Source organism: Elephantulus edwardii, unplaced genomic scaffold, assembly GCF_000299155.1.
Source record: "Elephantulus edwardii isolate Elephantulus edwardi_28Jun2011 unplaced genomic scaffold, EleEdw1.0 scaffold00012, whole genome shotgun sequence".
Taxonomy (NCBI): Eukaryota; Metazoa; Chordata; class Mammalia; order Macroscelidea; family Macroscelididae; genus Elephantulus; species Elephantulus edwardii.
This window is the reverse complement of record NW_006399762.1, coordinates 2035050-2056868: the sequence shown is the minus strand read 5'-3', so window position 1 is coordinate 2056868 and position 21819 is coordinate 2035050. Positions and strand designations below refer to the sequence as shown.

Here is a 21819-nt window from a genome sequence, read left to right as displayed (position 1 = left end):
TCTTCTGAATCCATCTTGCATTTCTAGCAGTTAACTGGTGATGTAGTGCTCCAGTTGTTTTTTAATTATGTTCAACAAGATTTTATTTGTGTGTGATATAAATAATATTCTGATAATTTTCCATGGAAATTAAAAATAGAATTCACTTGGCTGTTCTCAAGCTGAAAGAATTGAAAAACAAATTTAAGCTTTGAGTTGCAGTTCTAAAGGATGTTATGAGCAAAATCTTAAATGAATCAAGAAACAGCAAAAGAACATGGGGAACACACAGTCACTGTACCAAAAAGAGTTGCCTGATACAGAACTATTTTAGGAAATAGTATATGATAAACAACCATTGGTGATCAAAGATCTTCAAGCTGCACTGATGGCATTGGCAAAAACATGGTCTCGAGAATTGATGGGATACCAGTTGACATATTCCAACAAAAAAAAATGCAGCCCTGGGTATGCTCAAATAATTGATGTCAAGAAATTTGGAAGAGAGCTGCCTGCCCTACTAGCTGGGACAGATCCATATTTGTTCTCATTCTCAAGAAAGGTGATCCAACAGAATGTGGAACTTGTTGAGCAGATCACTAACATCACAGGCAAGTCAAATCTTGCTGAAATTTTTCAGAAGTGGTTGGAACAGTAAGTAAGTACATTGACAGAGAACTGCCAAAAATTCAAACTGGATTGAGAAGAGGCTGAAAGTGGCAACTATGAGAAGGATGTATAATATTTTTTTATTGGCTCTGCAGAGGCATTTGACTCTGTGGATCATAGCAAATGATGTCTAACATTGAGAAAAATGGGAATCCCAGTACACTTAATTGTGCTGCTGTGAAACCTGTTCTTAGACCAAGGGACTGTTTTTTTGATCAGAGCAAGAGTGTGCATCAGTGCTATATTCTTTCTGCATATCTATTGACTCTGTGTGCTGAGCAAATCATTCAAGAGGCTGAACTTTATAGAGTTTGACACCAGGATCAGAGGAAGACTTATCAGCAACCTGTGTTACTCAGATGACACAACTTTGCTTGCTGAAAACAAAGTAAAGTTGAAACACTTGGTGAACATGATCAAAGACTGTATATAGCCTTCATTATGGATTACATCTCGACATCAGTAAGACAAACACTTTCACTGCTAGTCCACTGGGCAGCATCTTAATAGATGGAGAAGAGATTGAAGTTGTCAACCATTTCTTCTTGTTTGGACCTACAGTCAACATTTTTGCACCAGCAATCAAAAACTAAAGTATTATATTTGGTCAATTTACTATCAAGGACCTAACTGTGGTGTTAAGGAACAATGACTTCTTTTGTAAGTGTCCTGAATTCTTAATTCTGCTTCCTGAAATGATAGAATAAAGACTACTTCATTGTGATACAGAAACTTTGTATCTACCTTCCATCTTGTTTTGATGCTTTCTGTGCAATTAACTATTCAATATTTTACTAATAGAATTCTTCAGTGTAGTAACTCAGAGATTGAATTTTTGTCTTCAGTTCTTGAAGATGCTAAACCTTTCTTTTCTGAAAGTAAAGAGGACTTGAAACACTTAGTAGCTACCAACTGAAAGATTGGCACTTTGAACTTACCTATACTTTGTGGGGTGAAAAAAAAAGGTGAAAGTCAGCATTATAGCCTTACTAACCCTATGGAGGCAGTGCTGCTCTATCCTGTAGGATCATCATGAATTAGAATTGGTTTGATGACAATTTGGGTTTTGTGGTGTGGTTTTTGTTTGTTGTGGGTTTTTTTTTTTAATATCCTTGTAAAAGATTAAAAAAAATGACCAAAGAGTTGCTATTGTACACTGTTGAGTCGGACCCGATCCATAGCTGACCCTCTGGTAGGTTTTCAGAGACAGTTAATTGCACTGAAGGAGATTGCCCATCTTTCTCCCTTGGAACAGCTGGTGTGGCCTTGAACTGCCTGCCTTCAGGATTGCAGCGCAACTTCTTGCCACTAGGCTACCAGAGCTCCCTCCTGTAATTACCATCAGTATATGAAAACTGTGCTCTATTTTTCTGATGTCAGGGGTTTATTGTTCAAACTTGTTTTCTTATCCATTAACTTTGACTCTGTCAAATGGATGGGTGGGATCATAAAAATAGGGTGTATTAATCCTTCCAAAATAGATTGACTAGTTTCACTATTAAATTGAGCAAATTCATTGGCAGAATTTGAGATTGATATCACCAGCAACAAATAGCATGCCTGATGCATCCTTTTAACAATCCACCTACCTGCGTGAGGGTCTTCCTCTCCTTCTCCACCCCTCTACCTTCCTAGTAACATGCCCAAAGTATGTGAGGTGAAGCCTCAGCATTCTTGCTTCCAAAGAGCACTCTACCTGCACCCTTTTCAGAAGATATTTGTTTGTTCTTTTGTATTTTAGTAGTTCAGTGTATAACCAATCATGAGAGTTTTGCAAGACTTTGCCACACATTTTGCTTTATTGTATGTAATTAATTATTCTAAAAATAACAGATGGTACCCTTGATCACTAAACGAAAACGATTATAGACAGATAGAATCTTTTTAAAGCCATGTAGACAAAGTGTTGGTGGTTCGGTGTTAAAATTCTTGCCTTCGATGCAGAAGATCATTTGATTTCTGCCCATTATACTTCCTGTACAGCTGCTGTCTGATAGTGGAGATTTTCATATTGTTGTTATGTATGCTGAACAGGTTTTAGTGGTGCTTTCATGCTAAGACAAACTCAAATGAAAGGCTTAATCTCCTTCCGAAAATCAGTTTGTGAAAACCCAGTGGATCACAGGGCTCTGATCTCCACCAGTGTGGAGCTAGCTCATTACCTGTCAACATTGCCTTTTTTGCTTATAGTCTCCAGAGTCCAGCATTAATTTAGTGACAGTAAACAGCAACAGAATAAATTGTATCTTTAGTTGTAAAAAGAGCAAGGGCCACATGGGAATGGCCATATATGACCTTTACCAGTTTGACAAAGGGGAACTGTTCCCATCCACAGTATCAATTTCAGTGAGGTCCAGCATATCCTCCATACTCTCTTACCTTTTACTATTCATCTCAATACTAGTCTTACTGCTTTGCTGGTTTCAAAATCCCATTTGCTATCTCACAGACCACACAGAACCATATTGAGGAAGTCAAAAGTTTATAATCCAGATTAATAACAAAATACAGTCAAGATAGCTCCTGTAAAGCGCTCATAGGCACCTCAACCTTGAAGTTTGCGACCTCAGGCCAGTGTTACCAAATTTTCAGTCTTGCCAATATTATTAGCTTCCCACCCCCAGTTGTCCAACAAATTTCTCAGTCCTGGCAATATTGGCTTCCCACCCAGTTGTCCAACAGAGCTCTCAATCCTGCCAGTATTGGCTCTCTTCCCTTCTCCCTGTGTCCCAAGGTCCTGTCTCACATCAGGTCTCCAGTTTGGCCATAATTGTTGCTGCCATAGGTGTTAGTGGAGCAAGAAGGGTGTCCTACATTGTCTTTAATGACGAGGGAAGATCTGTCTCTTTCTCTCTTGCTGGCTTACTCACTTAGTTCAGTGGTGAGACTGCCACTTCACTTGGTCTCAATTGTTGAGAATGCCTAATCTTGTGAAGTGGTAGATAGCTATTCCCCTTGTGGATAGACTAACACACCCTATTTGACTATCTTCATAACAAAGTCAATTAATGGCTAGGAAAAGTCATACTTAAAGATAGACTCCCTATTAGTCTTCTAAACAGTTATCAGACATTTTTGGCTAGTTGAAATCTACTTATAGGCTATGCTTCACAGGTGAAGAGATTGACTTTTATTCTACCTTTGAGTGATTTGAACTTCCATTTAAGTAGTCTTTTTGGCTCACAGTGCAACTCCCTAGAGATTACACCACCAGAGCTCCCTTATTTACATGAGAAATGTTTTGTTTTTCTTTGGTATTTTTTTTAGTATGAAGCGCACATTTTATGCACTTTGATTTTACATCTTGATATTACAAGGTTTTTTTAAAAAGATCTTGATCCTTAAACCATATTCTGCTCATTTAGGTTTCTTTTGTTAATGTTATATTCCATTTTTTTAACTTACATTTAGAAAATGTTTCATCTTGCAGGTATCCTGGTCAGATATAGGAGGACTGGAAAATGTCAAACTGAAATTGAAACAGGCTGTAGAGTGGCCCTTAAAACACCCAGAGTCTTTCGTCCGGATGGGTATTCAACCACCTAAAGGAGTTCTTCTGTATGGCCCACCTGGATGCTCTAAAACAATGATAGCAAAAGCTTTGGCCAATGAAAGTGGACTTAATTTTCTAGCTATAAAGGTAGAGTAATAATTTATTTTAATGCATATTCTATTCTTTGCTATTTTTCTCTTCTACCTTTGACGTTAATAGCAATATGCAGAAATGACAAATAAGATACTAGTATATGTAATTATTAAATTAGGGTAGACCTTACCTAGCTTCTTGTTTTGTTTTTTATACTTATGTGTAATAGGCACCAATCTTTACATTCTGAATTTTAATTGTACCTATGATAAATACTTAACCTGGATTTAATGATAAAAATGATTGTTAATTTATTATTAACATGCTTAGTTTTCAGATATGACTCTATGAACCATAAAATGCTTAAATTTTTATATACCATAAAATGCTTAAATTCTTTTAAATTTTTTTGTTTGTTTCTCTGGCTGGACACTCCTGCTTCTGAGACTGTAAATTCCCTAGCAGAAGAAAGCTCATCTTTCAATTGAAATAGCTAGTGTATTTGAACCACCAAAGAAGCATAAGGTTGAGTTAGCGTTTGCATTTGTTTATAGACTTTGATACCAGAGCTCCCTTTTTTCTATATAGTCAGAGTATTTATGTCTGAAGTCTGTTCTCCTTAAGAATCAATTTTTTCAACATAGCCATTAGTATTTACAAGATTTTTATTATCTTTTCTTTGGAAATAGAATCCCTGGTGGTGCAGTGGATATATATTCAGCTTCTAACTGAAAGGTTTGAATCCATCAACTGTTCCTAGGGAGAAAAAAGTGACAAAAGCCTTTTGGAAACCCATTGGACAATTCTACTCCATTTTATAGGCTTGCTATGAAATGCAACAGCAGAGGTTTTGGTTTTGTTTTTTTTTATTTTGGAAAATAATAGAGAATGAAGATAGGGAGATTAGGGAGATGGACTTTCCACTGTGATCCTGTGTTGCAATTCCAAAGGCACACTATTTGAAACCATCAGCTGATCTGTGGAAAAAAGAAGGGCAGTCTCCTCCTGTGCAGTTTACTGCCTCTGAAAAACCACTCGAGGGTCAGCTATGCATCAGTTCCGAAGAGATAGCACAGAACAAAGCATAGTTCTTGAACTCTTTTTTTTCTTTCCAGTTTTTATGTTAGGCTAAATGAGGAATGTAAAATTTTGAGAGCATTGTTCTTTTTGTGGTTGGTTGGTGTTTTTTTTGATGTCCCTGGCCTTTCATCTCTTGGTAGTTGTTATGGTCATTGTGCTGCCCTTTTCAATTCTTTACTATCATTTCTTTTTTATTTTATATATATATATTCTATATTGCACTTTCCATAATATATATTTTTTAATGTCTACTGGAAATGTGGTGAGATAACTGTGCTGCAATCCTGAAAGCTGGTGGTTCGAGGCCACTAACTGCTCTGTGGGAGAAGGATGGGCAGTTTTCTCCCATGTGATTAACTGCTTCTGCAAACTCTCTGGAGGTTCAGCCATGGGTCAGTTCTGACTTTTTGGTACATCACCACTGGAAATCTAAAGCATACTTAATGAGGACTTTGATTGCTGAATCATTTCAGAAAGTATCATGTGCTTTAGAATCCATGGTATTGAAAGAAGAAGTTCAAGATGCACTGAAAGCTTTAGCCAAAAGTAAGGCCCCAGGAACTGATGGTGTCAGAAATTGATACTACTTCATAACATTCAACAATCATGATGCAGCTCTGATTTTGCTTTTTAATCTGTGCCAAGAAATTCGGAAGACAGCCACTTGGCAAAATGGCTGGTAAAGATCCATATTTGTTTCTATTCCCCCCAAAATGATCATCCAACAGAATGTGGCAGTTATTGAACTATATCACTACATGGGAGCTCTTGTGGCCTACATGGGAAGCAGTATGCTGAAATCCCAAAGGTACACTGTCCAAATCCAACAGCTACTCAGCTGGAGAAGGATGGGCAGTCTCCTGTGCTATATCTCTGGAAACCCTCTGGAGAGTCAGCTAGGAGTCGGCTCCGACTCGATGGTACCACCAGCAACTTATTGCTTATATCACATGCAGTTAAGATCTTGCTCCAGATTATCCAAAATTGCCTAGGACGGTACATAAATAGAGAACTGCCAGAAATTAAAGCTGGAGCAAGAAGAGGCCATGCTATCAAGGATATCATTGCTAGTGTAAGGTGGATCCTATCTGAATGCAGAGAATACAAGAAGACTGTCTATTTGTGCTTCATTGGCTGTGCAGAGGCATTTGATTTTATGGATCATAACGAATTATGGCTAATATTGAGAAGTATGAGAATGCTAGAATAGTTAATTGTGCTCACTTGGAACCTGTAATTAAACCAAAAAGCTGTTGTCCAAACAGAACAACAGAATCCTGCATGGTTTAAAATCAAGAGAAATGTGTATCAGTGCTGCATTCTTTCTCTGGACCTATTCAGTCTATATGCTGAGTAAATCATTGAGGGGCCTGGCTTTTATGGGGAGGAATATGGCATCATCATTGGAGGAAGACTTACCAACAATCTATGTTATATAGATGACAGAACTTAATGTATGAAGTTGAAAGACTTGCTATAGAAAGAAGATCAAAATCCTTCAATATGGATTACATCTCAACATCAAGAAAACAAAATTCCTTACCTTTGGACAACATCATGAAAAGATTGAAGAGAAAAGATAAAGTATTGAAGCTGAGAACAGTTGCTTCTTGCTTGGATTCACAAACAATCCTCTTGGTAACAGCAGTCAAGAAATCAAAAGTTGTGTTGCATTGGGAAAATCTGCATCAGTCACATCTCCAGGGTGCTAAAGAGCATCTATGTATGTCAGTGCATCTGCTTGAAGCCAAGGTCTTTTCGGTTTACTTGTTTTGTTTCTAATAGTTGGACAATGAATAGGGTTGTTTTTTGAATTGTGGTACTAAAAATGAGTACTGAATACCCCATGGACTGCCAGAAAACAGTATGTCTTGGAGAAGATGCGACCAGGATGTTTTCTTAGAGGTAAATATGGTGAAATTTCATCTCACATATTTTGGACATATTGTTAGGAGTGATTAATCTTTGGAAAAAGACATTATGTTTGGAAAGGTAGGTGGTCAGGGAAGGAAAGCAAGACCCTTAACAAGATGGACTGACACTGTGGCTTTAACAGTGGCCTTGAATATATCAGAGTTGATGAGAATGGTGATAATAGAGCAAGGTTCAAGATTGTTCAGAGTCACCGGAAGTTCTACTTGATTCGATAACACCTAAAAACAACAGCAAGTCACAGTTATTTGGATTTCAATATGGATAAAGAAGACTATTTTCTTACAAACTATTTTCTGATTCATTTGCTTTTAAGCCAGTAGTTATAGATGGTACTAGGACTGCTTTCTGTCTTATACTGGATGTAACTTAGAAACATATTTATCATAACTTTTAAATGTAAAACCTGTCAGAATCTTAGGAATTTTCCTGTTAATCATTTTCACTGTGGGAAATGAAGTTTCTTAAAATTTGTTCTTACATGGTACTCATTTAAAATTATTTTTATGTAACTATTTTTATATGTTATAGGTATTTTTATTACATTTTTAATTATCTCACAAAAGATAAGTGATGCCAAGAAATTAAATTCATAACTTTGATTATTATGTATCTTAGTTACCAATGTTTTATCTTAGTTAACAACTTTTTAAACCTTGTGATTTAAGTGAAAACTCACATAGTAAATGGATTTTCCCTTCAACAGTTTATATACACTGTGTTTAGTTAGTGACATTGATTTCAATACCCCCGTTGTAACAGCACTCTTTCCAGTACTTCCCAGTGTGTTGCATTTCCATTGGTTCTCATGCCTATTTCTTCTTGCCCTCCTGTTCCTTCTTCCTTCGGTGGATGCTAATCATTTAACTTTGTATGACTGACTTTTCAGTAATTAATATTCTAAAAAGAGTTTTTCCTTTTCAATATGTCTAAAATATTTGTGCTTCCCAAATGGCTTGAATATTTATTTACACACACACACACACACACACACACACACACACACACACTTTAATATGTAAAATGTATAAGACTTGTTTAGAAAAGCTAAAATTTCATTGAAACACATAAAAATGCCAGAAGAAACAATAATTTATTTTGAAACCAAGCAAACTGTTATATTCTTTTTCATAAAAACTTAACATCAGAAAAAAGAGTTTCATAGCCAATGTCTTTGACTTTACTTCCTTATATATAAGCTACTCCAAGTGTCTTATAAGCATAAGTGAAGTAAAGGAGACTAACGTCATTGCTGAAGAAAAACAAATCATCTTTTTGTGTTCTCTCCTTTTTATTTAAACAATCATAAACATCTACTATAGCTTAAAGAATAGTAAAATAAACACCAACTGCATATATATATATCTCCATCCCTTCATTCAAATTCAAATATTGAATAATACTGTCATTTTATATAAATACTACACTGCATAAAAATTTACACTAAATTAAAATTACTTACTAGTGAAGAAATAAAAAGATTAAAGAACTAAAGGATCACGTTAATTTCAGTTTTTATAATCCATAGAAATTGGCAATACCCAGCAACCACTGATAGTACCACAAGAGAAGATCCCTGAGGGAGGAGAGAAAATGTGAAACTAGAAATTATTTTAAAAAGGCACGTTTTTAATAAAGTCTCTAACAGAGACTGTTTACCCTCTACAGACTATCATTGGCTGACCTTCACTGGGTTTCCAAGGCTGCAAATTGCATTGGAGATTGTTCATCTTCCTTCCATGGACACACTGATGGATTTCAACCACTAGGGACAGTCTTTGGGTAACCAGCATAGATGTGCAGACTAGGTCACCGTGTACCCTCCCCAACCTGATATAGTGACTTAGCTATTGTTGTTATACTCCTTCCAGTCAGAACTGAATCCAGCAGGTTTTCAGAGGCTGTAAATCACCCAAGGGGAAACTGCCATCTTTTCCCTATGGAGCATGCACTTCAAGCAACTGAACCACTTTGTCTTTGTCTTTGGAATGGCAGTGTAACTCTTTATCATTAGGTGTCAGAACCCTTACTTGTCAATCCTGAACAATTTCTGTCACTCAGTTTCATTCTAATCAGTAACTGAATTGATGGGATACCAGTTGACTTGTTCAAATAATAGATGCAGCCTTGGTTGGAGAAATATGACCTAACTACCTTAGTAAGTGTCTTAAGCAAGTAGTTTAACTTCTTCAGTCAGTGAAAGAGATGAAAAACCTCAATGAGAGGGATTGACACATTGCCTTTAGCAGTGGGCTCAAGTGTGTCGGAGATGAGGAGGATGACTCAGGATAGGAAAAGGTTCAGATCTGTTGTTAAGTGGGTCTTTGTGAGTTATGCTTGATAGCACTCAACAACAACTGTTAAAGCAACTGCAAGGGAAAGAGGCAGTTTCATACTGTGATTTACTGCCTCTGAAAACCTGCTGTAGGGTCAGCTGTGAGTATGTTCTGACTCGATAGTACATTGTTATTATGTGCCATTGAGTCAACTGATTGATGAACTGAACCTCTTCAAAAGCAGTTAATTTTATGGGGAGGAGATAGCCCATCTTTCTCCTGAAGAGCAACTCGTGGATGGTACATAACAACAAATCTTTAAAGCTGTCATAGTTATCAAAAGCAAGGCAAGGAGTCTCAGCCAAGAGGAGCCTGAGCATATATGAAGACTAATAAATGTAATTTGGTATCTTGGATAGGATCCTGGGACAGAGAAAGGACATTAGATAAAAGTGAAGGAAATTGGAAGAAATGATGATGATAATAATAACAGTAATAATAAAAATGTTTATGATAATAAGTATCAGTATAAATTTATAATTTTCACACTTTGTTGGGTCACTTCTTTGGAATGGGAGCAAGTATAAATCTCTTCCAGTCAGCTGGCCAGGTGGTTTTCTTCTGGATTTCTTGGCACAACTTGGTGAGCACATCCAGGGCAGCGTCTGTTTGTTGAAATATGTCATTTGATATTCTATCAATTCCTGGGGGCTTGTTTTTTGCCAGTTCTTTCAGAGCAGCTTGAACTTCTTTCATCACCACAGGTTCTTTCTCATATGTTGTTTCATGAAATTCTTCTGGGTCCACCAATTTCGTTTGGTACATTGGCTCTGTATACTCTTTCCATCTTCTTTTATTGTATCATCTAATATTCTACCAAAAGCATCTTTAAGTATTGCAGCTCAAGGCTTGAGTTTGTTCTTCAGTGCCTTCAGCTTAAGAAATGCTGAGGGAGTTCGGCCTTTTTGATTTTCTGACTCCAGCACTTTCTACATTTCATTATGATACTTTGCTTTGTTTTCCCGTGCTGCGCTTTGAAATCTTGTGTTTAGCGCCTTAACTTTTTTATTTCTTTTCTTTGCTTTGGCTTTTGGTGTTCTAGTTCGGTATTCAGAGGATGGAGCAGGGTTTAGGGCTGTGGTACTTAGAGTCACTATGAGTCACAAGTGAATTGGTGATACATAGCAACAGCAACAACAGTTAAGTAATGCATGGCCAGGAGGTATCAGTTCTTGGAGAAGGACATCATACTTGGAAGGGTGGAGGGGGAATAACACAAGAGAGGACGACTCCTGCTGAGATGAATTGACACAGTAACTGGAGTAATGAGAGTTGGTTTGTCAGTGAGAGTGCCTAACGACAGGGCAGGGTTCAGAGCTATTATATATATGGTTGCTATGAGTCACAGATCACTCAGTGGCACTTAATAACAACAAACAACAGCACATGTGCCAAAAGAGACTATGATGACAATTTGGATTAAGGATTGAGCCATTAACTGAAAGGTTGATGTTAAAACTCACCGTGCTCCTTGGAAGAAAGGTGAGGAACCTGGGCTAATGAGGATTTTAGAGCAAGGAGCAATTCTAGTGTGTCCTATGGATTGGGGGAGTGTTTCTGTGTGTTGGAACCAACTTGACTGGCAGTGAGGTTTTTGCTTATTAGGCTTCCATCTTTCCTTGGTGATGGTGAAAAGTTTCTCAGAAAAAGCCTAATAGGAACTTGGCTAGGGAACTCAGATTTGAGCCTGCCTGAATTTGTCTGTTTCACTACAGTTCTCACTTGAAGCCTATAAAGGTATGTGTTGGTTCTGGCCCCAGACCCAGATCTTAATGTTATAAAGAACTCTTTTTCTTCTTGTTTTTTGGTCATTTTTACTCTCACCTTGAGTGCAGCTTCTAATTTAGTTTCTCATCAGGATTTGCATCTAGTTTCTTTTGTAGACCTTAACTCTGTCTGTTCTCACTCTAGTTTATTACCACTTGTAACTCATTAAGAATTTTAAATCTTTAAAGGTTTTGTGTCATTTTCTTTGCTATTTTGTTTTAAAAATTTTGTACCTTTCTAAGTTTCTTCTCTCAAACTCTGCTTCATTTGCTAGAATTAGCAATTGGCATTGATTGTACAGACATAAACTTAATAATTATCATTGTTTAATGGCTTTTAGAGAATAATGAACAGTGGCCTATTTTTAGGATATGGTTTAACTACTATGTTCTTATCAGTTCCATAAATTTGTTTATAAGCTAGTCAGATTTATTTAAATATGGTAACATTGTATCTTGCATAAACTGGCAGGTGAAAGTTGAGGGGTTTAGGGCTGTGTGTGCAAGTTATTTTTTTAATTAGTCTTAATATAATTTCATAAAGGTGGTATATTTAAAAAACATGTCTTGACATGAAAATATATAAATAACTCTTAGCTAAAAATACAAAATGGACAATAAGAAGAACAATTAAAAAATATGTTTGCATTTGGAGTCAGAAGGTCCCAAGAGAGACTTAGAAAGAATTTAGACTCCTAAGAAGTTTATTAAATAATGAAGAGAGAGAAAATGTTACTATTTTAATTCTTCATTCAGAGATTCTAACTGGGAGAGACTAGATCTTTTTTCCTATGCATTTATCTCCTTTTTGTTTTTGTTTGTGTGGTTTTTAATTTTAATAAACATTTATAGAGATTATGGATTTTCATTCATTCATTGTTGCACTTTTTTCTTTAACCCCCTCTCCCTAACTAGTTCACTCTTCTCTCTGAAAAGCAAAAATGATAAACTTCTTCGTTGGTATACAATTAATCTCCTTTTTGAATGGAACTCAGTGAGAGTTGAAATAATTGATATAACTTTGGTACTATAGTATTTGAGCAGTTTTGTAAACGTCTTGCGTTATCTAAAATACATATATTAAACACTTTTTTCTATGTCATACATGGTGAACAAACATGGATGAGATATAGGCCATATTCTGTCAACTAATAAAATTTAGTGGCCAAAATATCTGATTGAATAATAAATTGAACAAGGCTTAGAATTAGCAGTATTTATTGTAGATTAGTTGTGAAAAATGGTAAAAAAGGGTGAAAAGTTATAGGTGAGTAACATTTTTGCTTTCAATACATAATGTATGGAGATGCCTCTGGAGGGAGCATATGAGGCAGAGAATCAAGTTGGAGTTGGGACAGAAGATAAATTCAGATGTACTTAATTTCACAGTGTTTTGGGGACAAAACATTGGCTGTATTCAAAAGTAAGTTATAAATACTACTCGTAACTCAATAAAGAGTTTCTTGAGATGGAACTTGGAATTTGAGGATTAGTGTTAAAGGTTATGGCATATAATTTAATAAAGAAACCTTGAGAATTGCAGCAAAGTTTGTAATAGCAAGAGGTTCTCATAGACACTTTACATTTAGATTTTGTCTTTTCTTGATTGGGGTTAACTAACAAATCTTAGGTTCCTTCTTCTAAATGACTGCATGACAATAATGGGGATAGTATGTTTCATACTTATTGATATATATTCCCTTTTCTTCTGCTTTTTTAGTTGGGAGTGTGCGCATGTGCTCGAAGCATTTCTTGCCTACTTTTCAGTGTCTCTTTTAAAATTCTTTCAAGTGTTTTCCCAGAATGGCCTTCTATATATCCTGATGCTATACCTTCTTTTTTAAAATAATTTTCTGGATCCTTTGCTCACATTACATACATGTAATTCTATCTCATGTGAGTTTCAGTTTTTATGAGCATATTCCATAACATTTAACCATAGTTAACACTTAGGTTAGCTTGCCTTCCCCAGACATTTTAGAACTTATAAAAACTTGATTTGAATTGTATATAGCCAAATGTACCAGGCAGGTGTTAGACACATTTTAAAAGCTCAAGGGAAGACTGGGAAAATGCCAGTAGTGATTAAAGGGACAAAATTGTAAAAGCATGAAATGTAAATGTAATACTTGAATTTGTGACTGATATGGTGTATAATAATGAAACACAGTAAAAGATAAGAGCTGAGATTATTTCTCACTAGGTTAATAGAACAGCTGGACGAATATTTTCACAGACATTTGTGATATTTTTGTGCACTTGAACACTTTTTAAATCTTAGCCATAAAGCTAATACAATAGCAGTAGCAACAAAAACTCAATTTCCCAAATGAACCACTGTATACTTTACTATTTTACTTTTATTACTATTTTATTTTAATTTGTCAGCTTTGTCATTCTTACCAATGAAGTGCATGTAATCTTGGCAGGTAAATATGTAGCATGATTAATTTCTTACTTACTGCTGCAAAATTGGAAAACAATTTATTTAGTGCAAGCTTTTTGTTCTGTTGAACGTAGGATTTCTATGAATCAGGACCGACTCTGTAACACCTAATAAGAAGTTTAAAAACTTTAGTCAGAAATCATATATTATTTTTTAAGGAGTTAAATAATTTATAAATAAATGTCTTAAGTCAGTGAACATTACTATACATGCCTAAACAATTTAAAGAAAAACAAAACCTATTTCATAAGATATGCTTGACTATAACCTTTACAAAAGCGAATCACTAGGCCTTTTCTTCTGTGATGCCACTGAGTATCTTTAAACAGACAGTTTGAAGGTGAGAGGACAAGCATAAATTGTGCCACCCAGGGACCTCTAAACTGTAGTATAAATGTTCTCTTATTTACAGTAAGTTTTTATAAAACTTCCAGTTTTAAAATAACCTCGGCCAGCAACTCTTTGTATAGTTTTGGTAGTATAGTCCTATAGAAGTTATATTGCTTATTTGAAAGCCATACTTCTGTGGTGGTTTGAATACACCAGTGGCTCATCCAAAGAAGGTGGGGCAGTCAACCTTAGAAACCCACTGGACGTTCCAACTCTTATCGCAGTGAGAATGGGGGGAGAGGTTTCTGTGTGTGGGGACTCAAATTGTAAAGAATCAGAATATTTATTAGTAGAAAAATTATTAAGTGGATTATTATGCTATCAAGGTATGACTAAAGGACTGGACTAGGGAAGAATTTAGAATCAGGAAAGCCAAGAAGGAGTCTCTTCTACTTGGAACATTCATTGCCCCTTACATGTATAAATGCAGATGGATGAATCTTTGTCTATTCCTGATGTCAGATTCTCTTTTGTATAGTCCACGTTCCTGAATTATATGCTCAACATATAGATTGAATAGATATGGGGAAACGATACAACCTTGATACACATATTTTCTGATTTTAAACAATGCAGTATTACCTTGTTTGGTATAGATGACTACTTCCTGGTTTATGTACAAGTTCAGCATGAGCACAAACAAGTCTTGATGTACTGCTCCAGCTGTTTTTAAATAATATTCAAGATTTTACTTGTTTGTAATAATAATAATATTGGTGAGTTTTCATTTTATTTTTTGAATGGGAACAAACATGTTTCTCTTCCAGTTGATTGTCCAGGTAAATGTCTTCCAGTTTTCGTGGCATAGACTACCGAACTCGTCCAGGGTTACATCTGTTTGCTGAACACCTCAATGGGTATTCTATGAGCTTTTTTATTTAGAACTTTTTATTTTGCCAATTCCTTCATTGCAACTTAAACTTCTTCCTTCAGTGCTGATGGTCCTTGATCATAAACTACTTCCAGAAATAATTCTATATCAACCAGTCCTTTTTTTTTGGTCCAGATATGACTCTGTATTTTCCTTACATGCTTCCTGCGTCATTAGTGTTTTGAACCTGGAATCCTTCAGTATTTCAACTCAAAGCTTTATTGTGTTCTTCAGTTTTTCAAGGTATAGAACTTCCTAGCATATTATTTTCCCTTGGTTTTCTAATTCTAGGTGTATTCACATTTCTAAATTGATGTCTTTGAATTTTGATATTAGCAAGACAAAAGACTGGGAAGGGAGTTCTGATGGCATCATCCTGTTATTGTTATTAAGTGTCCTTAAGTTGATTACATCTCCGAGTTGCGGCACTGGAACTTCGTTTATCCTTATCCAGTCTCACCATGTCTGACACAGATGACCCCATGCCACAGTCATTATGCCAGTCTATCTCATCAAGAATCTTCTTCTCCTGCACAAACCTTTCCAACCATGATTGGTCCTTTTTGATAACATACCCTAAAATATGTGACATCGAGTGTCACCATCCTTGCCTTCTTAAAGCACTCGGGTTTCACTTTTGCTGGGTCAGACCATTTGTTTTCTTGACAGTCCATGTATGTTCAGTGCTCTTCTCTGTAACAGAACTGAAAGACATAGATTCTTCTTTTATCATTGAAACTTAGCAGGCACTTGAGAAAACTGTAGCTTGGAACAGGTACACCTTATTCTGTAGACTAACATTGTTGTCTGGAGAGGTCTTTGACAGCAGATTTTCCCAGTGCAATTCATCTTTTGATTTACTGACTACTGGTGCCATCAGAGTTGATTGATCGTTCGCGCCTTAATCTTTTCTCCATCTATCATCGTGCTACCTATTCGCTCAGGGGTGATCATTTTTGTTTTCTTGATGTTGAGGTGCAATCCATGTTAAAGGTTGTAGTCCTTGATCTTCTGTACCAAGTGCTTCAAGTGGAGCAGAGTTGTATGATCTGGATAATGGAAGATGTTGATAAGTCTTCCTCTGACCTGGATTCCACATTCTTCTTTCTAAAAGTCAAGTTTTTCAAATTAACTGGGTGTGTGTGTGTGTGTGTGTGTGTGTGTGTGTGTATTAAAGGCATGGATAAAGAATGTATCCTTGATATACTCCTTTCTTGATTTTGAACCATAGTATGTTCTCTTGCTCTGTTCAGAAAACAGCTTCCTGGTCCTAGGCATAGGTTTTTCATGAGCACAATTAAGTGTTCGGGAATTCCCATTCTTTTCAATGTTAGCCATGATTTATTGTGACCCACACAGTCAAATTCTTTTGCATAGTTGGTAAAGCACAAATAGACATTTTTCTGGTACTTCTTGCTTTCAGCCAAGATCCATTTGACATCAACAGTGATATCCCTAGTTACACACCTCTTAATCCATCTTATATTGTTTTAGCTGTTTTTGGATAATCTTTAGCAAAATTTTGCTTTGAAGTATTAGTAATGATACTTTTTGATAATTTCCACATTGTAGTGCAGCTTCTTACCACTAGGCCACCAGAGCTGTTCAGTTTTATGTAAAAGTTAATATATTGTCTTGCATTTAATAAAATCAAAGGTTATATGTAATTTAATAAAAATTAATTTAATAAAATCTGAGGTTATATGTAAAGTTTTCTGTTGTGAGATCAGATGACATAAATAGCAATGTCTTTGGGCAGTTGGATTTTGTCAACTTCAAGTTTCACAATCAGCCTCAAATTTCACATTGACAATCTGCATTATGGTTGTGGGTTTGTTCCACTCCCCCTCTTGACTTTGCTAATCAAATACCCACATGTTCTAATCTGTCCTTTGTTATGATATTTTTCTTATTCCAGTATTTTTAAAGCATTATCTGGAAGTAGTATACAGAAACAATATGACTAGTCTCTTTAGCCGAAATGTTTTCACTTAAAGGATTTTTCTTTTGTTTAAGGTTTCTTAATCTTTACCCTTTAATTAAAATTTATAGATCATTCATATTTGAAATGATTTTCAACATGGTTGCATTTAAAATTTTACTCTCTTGCTAATTTTTATCTGTGTCACATCTTACTTTATAGATACTGTAAAGATTTTTACATTTACATACTTTTTGCTACTCTTTCTTTGTTTTACCTGTGTATATGCTAGAAGTTCTATAATATCTAGTTAATTTTCCTTTAGACAGTCAATTATAATTTAGAGAATTAATATAAAGAAAATTTTTATTTATATCCTTATAATTTCTAGCATTCTTCATTTATTTTTTAATAGATTTGAATTTCTATTTAATAAAATTTTTCTGCAGCTGTAAAATGCCCTTTAATATTGGTGACATAGTAGGTTAAGTGTTGTCTGTTGAGCAAAAGGCCATATTTGGAATCACCAGCCCCTTCATGTAAGAAAAATGAGTCTGTTTCTTCCTGTTAAGATTTTACATCCTCAAAAACGCAGTGGAGTTGGAATTGACTCATTTAGTTTGGGTAATAGAGATCTGCTAGTGCCAAATTTTGTCAAATTTAGTTTGTCTTGCAATGTTGTAAAAGCAGAGTTGTCAGTGGGGCTGGTGACATCCAAACTCTTCTACCTTCACAAGGGACAAGTGTCAGCATCAGCAAAATAAAACCAATTCTGCTGATGCCAGACAAATCCTTATACTCCTACATATTCTATAAGTTCTAACCTAACCATCCTTCCTTGGACTCTTGCTTCTCTATTACTAGGTCTTCTAATCCATTGCATTTACCACACAGAACTCATGGACCGTACTCATGATTATAAGATTTAATTAGCAGAGTTTTTGTTGTTGTTGTTGTTATGTGCGTTCGAGTCGTTTGCGACTCATAGCGACCCTGTGTACAACATCCCCAAACCCTGCTCTGTCCTGTGCCAATCGCATTGCCTCTGACACACCCATCCCAATTACCCCAGTCAGTGAATTAATCCACCTCATAGAGGGTCTTCCCCTCCTGCACTGTCCCTCTACTCTACCCAGCATGATGTCCGTTTCCAAGGACCTGTCTCTCCTTGCAACATGTCCAGAGTATGTCAGACGAAGCCCCAGAATCTTTGCCTCCAAGGAGTAGCCTAGTTTAACCCTCTCTAGGATGAATCTGTTTGTTTTCTTGGCAGTCCATGGTACATTCACTACTCTTACCCAGCACCACAGCTCAAAAGCATCCACTCTCCTTCTGTCCTCCCTAGTCATTGTCCAGCTCTCTGATGCATAACAAGTGATTGCAAAGACCACGGCCTGTATCAGGCACACCTTTGTCTCCAAAGAGACACCGTTGTTCTTGAGTACTTTAGAGAGGTCATTAACAGCAGACTTTCCCATCGCAATACACTTTTTGATTTCCTGGCTACTGGTGCCAAGAGTGTTGACTGTGGAGCCGAGCAAACTGAAGCTGTGAACAATCTCAGTCTCTTTGCCATTCATCCTGATGCTACCAGTTGGTCCAGTGGTGAGAATCTTTGTCTTCTTGACATTGAGCCTCAGTCCATACTGAAGGCTGCAGTCCTTGACCCTCTGCAGTAAGTGCATGAGGTCCTCCTCAGTTTCAGCGAGCAAGGTTGTGTCATCTGCATAATGCAGATTGTTGATAGATCTTCCACCAATCCTAACACCACGCGTCTCCTCATAGAGCCCAGCCTCTCGGATAATCTGCTCTGCCTCTTGGTCCAGGTATAGGTTTCGCATTAGCAGAGTTCTGGTTGCAATTCATGTTGGAAACAGGATACAGTTCTTCAGGTGGAATAGCTTGTAAAGCTTGTTCTCTGACATTCCCCCTCATGGTTTTAGGCCAGTGTTACACAGCTCTTTTAGTCCTGCTAATCCTCCAGAAAACTTTCATGAAGGCCCTCAGCTCTGACTGCATTGGTTAGTAATTCTAGTTCAGCTCTGCCTGTTGTTCCTCTGTCGTTCTTAACCACCTCTGTATCCTTCATTGTAGCTTGAATTTCTTCATTTACTATAATCAGGCCTTGATCATATACTACTTCCTAAAATGTTTCAGTTCTTACCAGTTTGTTATGATACCAGACAGTTCTTTTTGTTGACCAATTCTTTATCTGTATTCTTTGCATCTTCTTTATGCTTTCTGCATCTTTCAGTAATTTGGCCATAGAATCCCTTCAGTATTTCAACTCAAGTCTTGAATGTGTCTTTTCTTTCACCTATAGAAATGCCTAGCCTTTCTTTTCTAATTACAGCTCTTTGCACATTTTGCTATACTACTTTTCTTTGTATGCTTGAGCTGCCTGTTAAAATCTTAATGCTCTTGTTTGCTAGCTTATAAATTCTATTGAATTACCTGTTCTAGGAATGGGAAACACTGATGAAGATCAAAGATTACAGCCTTCTATTTGATTTACATCTCAAAATCAAGAAAATAAAAGTCCTCATCTTTAGACTATTAGTCAACATCATGATAAATGGAGAAAATATTGAAGTTGTCAGTAATTTCATTTTACTTGGATCCATGGTCAACACCCATGGCATCGGTAGTCAAGAAAGCACATGATATGTTGCATTGGTCAAATCTGCTGTCAGTAACTTCTCCAAAGTTCCTTCATCTTTATTTCTCTATATTCAAAATTTTGTTGGTTTTATTGTTTTAATAATTTCTGGGTCTATTTGTTACTATCTTTCTACTTTGTTTTAATCTTTTCACTCTTAATTTGTCATCTTAATTATTTTTAAAACTTTTTGTCTCACACGTCTCTCTCAAATCATTCTTTGAATTGTGTCTAGAATAAACTGTCCACAATAATATGTTACCAATTAATACCCCTAAACTTTCTTTTTAACATATATGAAAATCTAAAATCCTTTTTCACATGGCTTCTCAGCCTTCCACTTTAAGGAATTTTATTGATTGCCCCATCTTCCCCCACACCCATGCCCCACCTGTAATGCACCCTTCTATCAAGTTTATCCGTTTGTTAATTAAAAGTGAATCAACTCTGAATAAAGAAAGTTATCATGTATGTATTTATTGGGGAGTGTTGGGAAGAGGAGGAGGCCCCTGGCCGGGGCACATCACCCAGTTCTGGATAAGTGCAAGCCTATCTAACCCATCTCAGCTCTTAATACGGGATGGAGAAAGCTCTCCCGTCTTTGGCTTTGCTGGCTGAGAAAGCTCGCTGATGGGAAAGAAGGCTGCCACATGTCTTGAGCTGGGAGAGGTCTGCACTGAGTTGAGGTACTCCTGTCCAATCTACATAGTCCACATCCATGAATCTACCCCACTCTGTCTTTCTGTTTACTTAGCTGTATATAAGCACACTATAACCCCCAATAAAGTTGAATATGCTCTCTGAAGTGCTTCTGGAGTGGTGTGTCTCTGTTGTGCTTACCCCTGTCAGGGTGTCGCTGCTCCCAACAAACAATAGTATTCTATATGCTGTTATGTACTGTCACATCAGAACCAACTCAACCCCTACAGGGGATTTCAAAGAAAACAAATCATGAGGGAGGAGATTGCCCATCTCTATTCCATAGAGAAAGATTTTATCTTTTTATAATATAGTGGTTTAATTTGTAGGCCTAAGCTCTGATGGCTTAATTATAAAGGAATTGCACTCTAAATCCAAAGTCACAAAGTTCTGATCCATCCACTGCTCCATGGAAGAAAGATGAGTGATGTGATTTGTAGTTGTTGTAGTATACTTTTGAGTCGGAACGGACCCATAGCTGTCTTTCCAGTGAATTTTCAGAGGCAGTAAATCTCAAGGGAAACGACTGCTTGTCCTTCCACAGAGCAGATAGTGGATTTGAACTGTGGGCCTTTTAGATTGCAGTGCATTGAACTGTGGGCCTTTTAGATTGCAGTGCACTCCTTACCACTAGTCCATCAGAGCTTTGAAAACCCACTGGAGAGTCAGCTATTTCTTAGTTCTGACTCAATGGTACACAATAACAACAACAGCAAGAACAAAAAGTATTACCTGTACCAGTTTGGAAAAATAATTGGCTTTCTATGCAGGTTTGCCCAGGTGCTTCACTCAACGAGAAAAATATTTGAGGGGAGTGTTTTGATTTTTTTTTTTTTGTTTGTTTTTGTTGTTTCTTTCAAGGGTATTTATCAAGGACACATTTTTGGTTAGTCTTCTAAATTAGTGTGTTCTGTCTTCAGTACCTTGCACCATGTCTGATATATAGTACAAAATATGGGTGCATGAATGAAAGATGATGAATAGTATGGTTAATCACAGTCTTAAATTTTAAGCTAGCCTTTGGAACAAAGTAGCTTTACATATTAAAGTATAAATGACACCTACTCAAGAGAAACATACTAAAGGAATTAATTTCATGAAAATAAGATTTTGTTTGCTTTTTGTTATTTTTTCCTCCGTTTAAAGATAAATATATTTATAAGGATACTAAAAAAATTACTTTTTCTTTTTTATGCAGGGACCTGAACTAATGAATAAATATGTTGGTGAGTCTGAAAGAGCAATTAGAGAGGTAAGAAAATATGTGTTAATTGGAATTCTATATAAGATTAACTTTTATCCTTCTATATGGTTTCCTTTTTTACTTTTTCCAAAATCCTTGTTAAAATTTTATTTTTATTAGAGTTTCCAAATTCAGATTCTAGTGATGCATTTTTTCTTCAGGCATGATATTTTTTTATTACATAAAATATGGTTTTGATTGTCTTAAAATACTTTTATAAAAATATAATACAGTAAAATGTT

At 36.2% G+C, this 21819-nt stretch overlaps 1 protein-coding gene across 1 annotated transcript in view; it reads left to right on the top strand.

Annotated features, from left to right (window-relative positions):
• Positions 1-21819, top strand: part of SPATA5 (spermatogenesis associated 5) — a 334732-nt gene that overhangs the window by 74993 nt on the left and 237920 nt on the right. Inside the window, exons 12-13 of the mRNA XM_006881124.1 lie at positions 4079-4288; positions 21533-21586. Coding sequence (XP_006881186.1) covers positions 4079-4288; positions 21533-21586 — 264 coding nt within the window. The remainder of the gene's footprint in view (positions 1-4078; positions 4289-21532; positions 21587-21819) is intronic.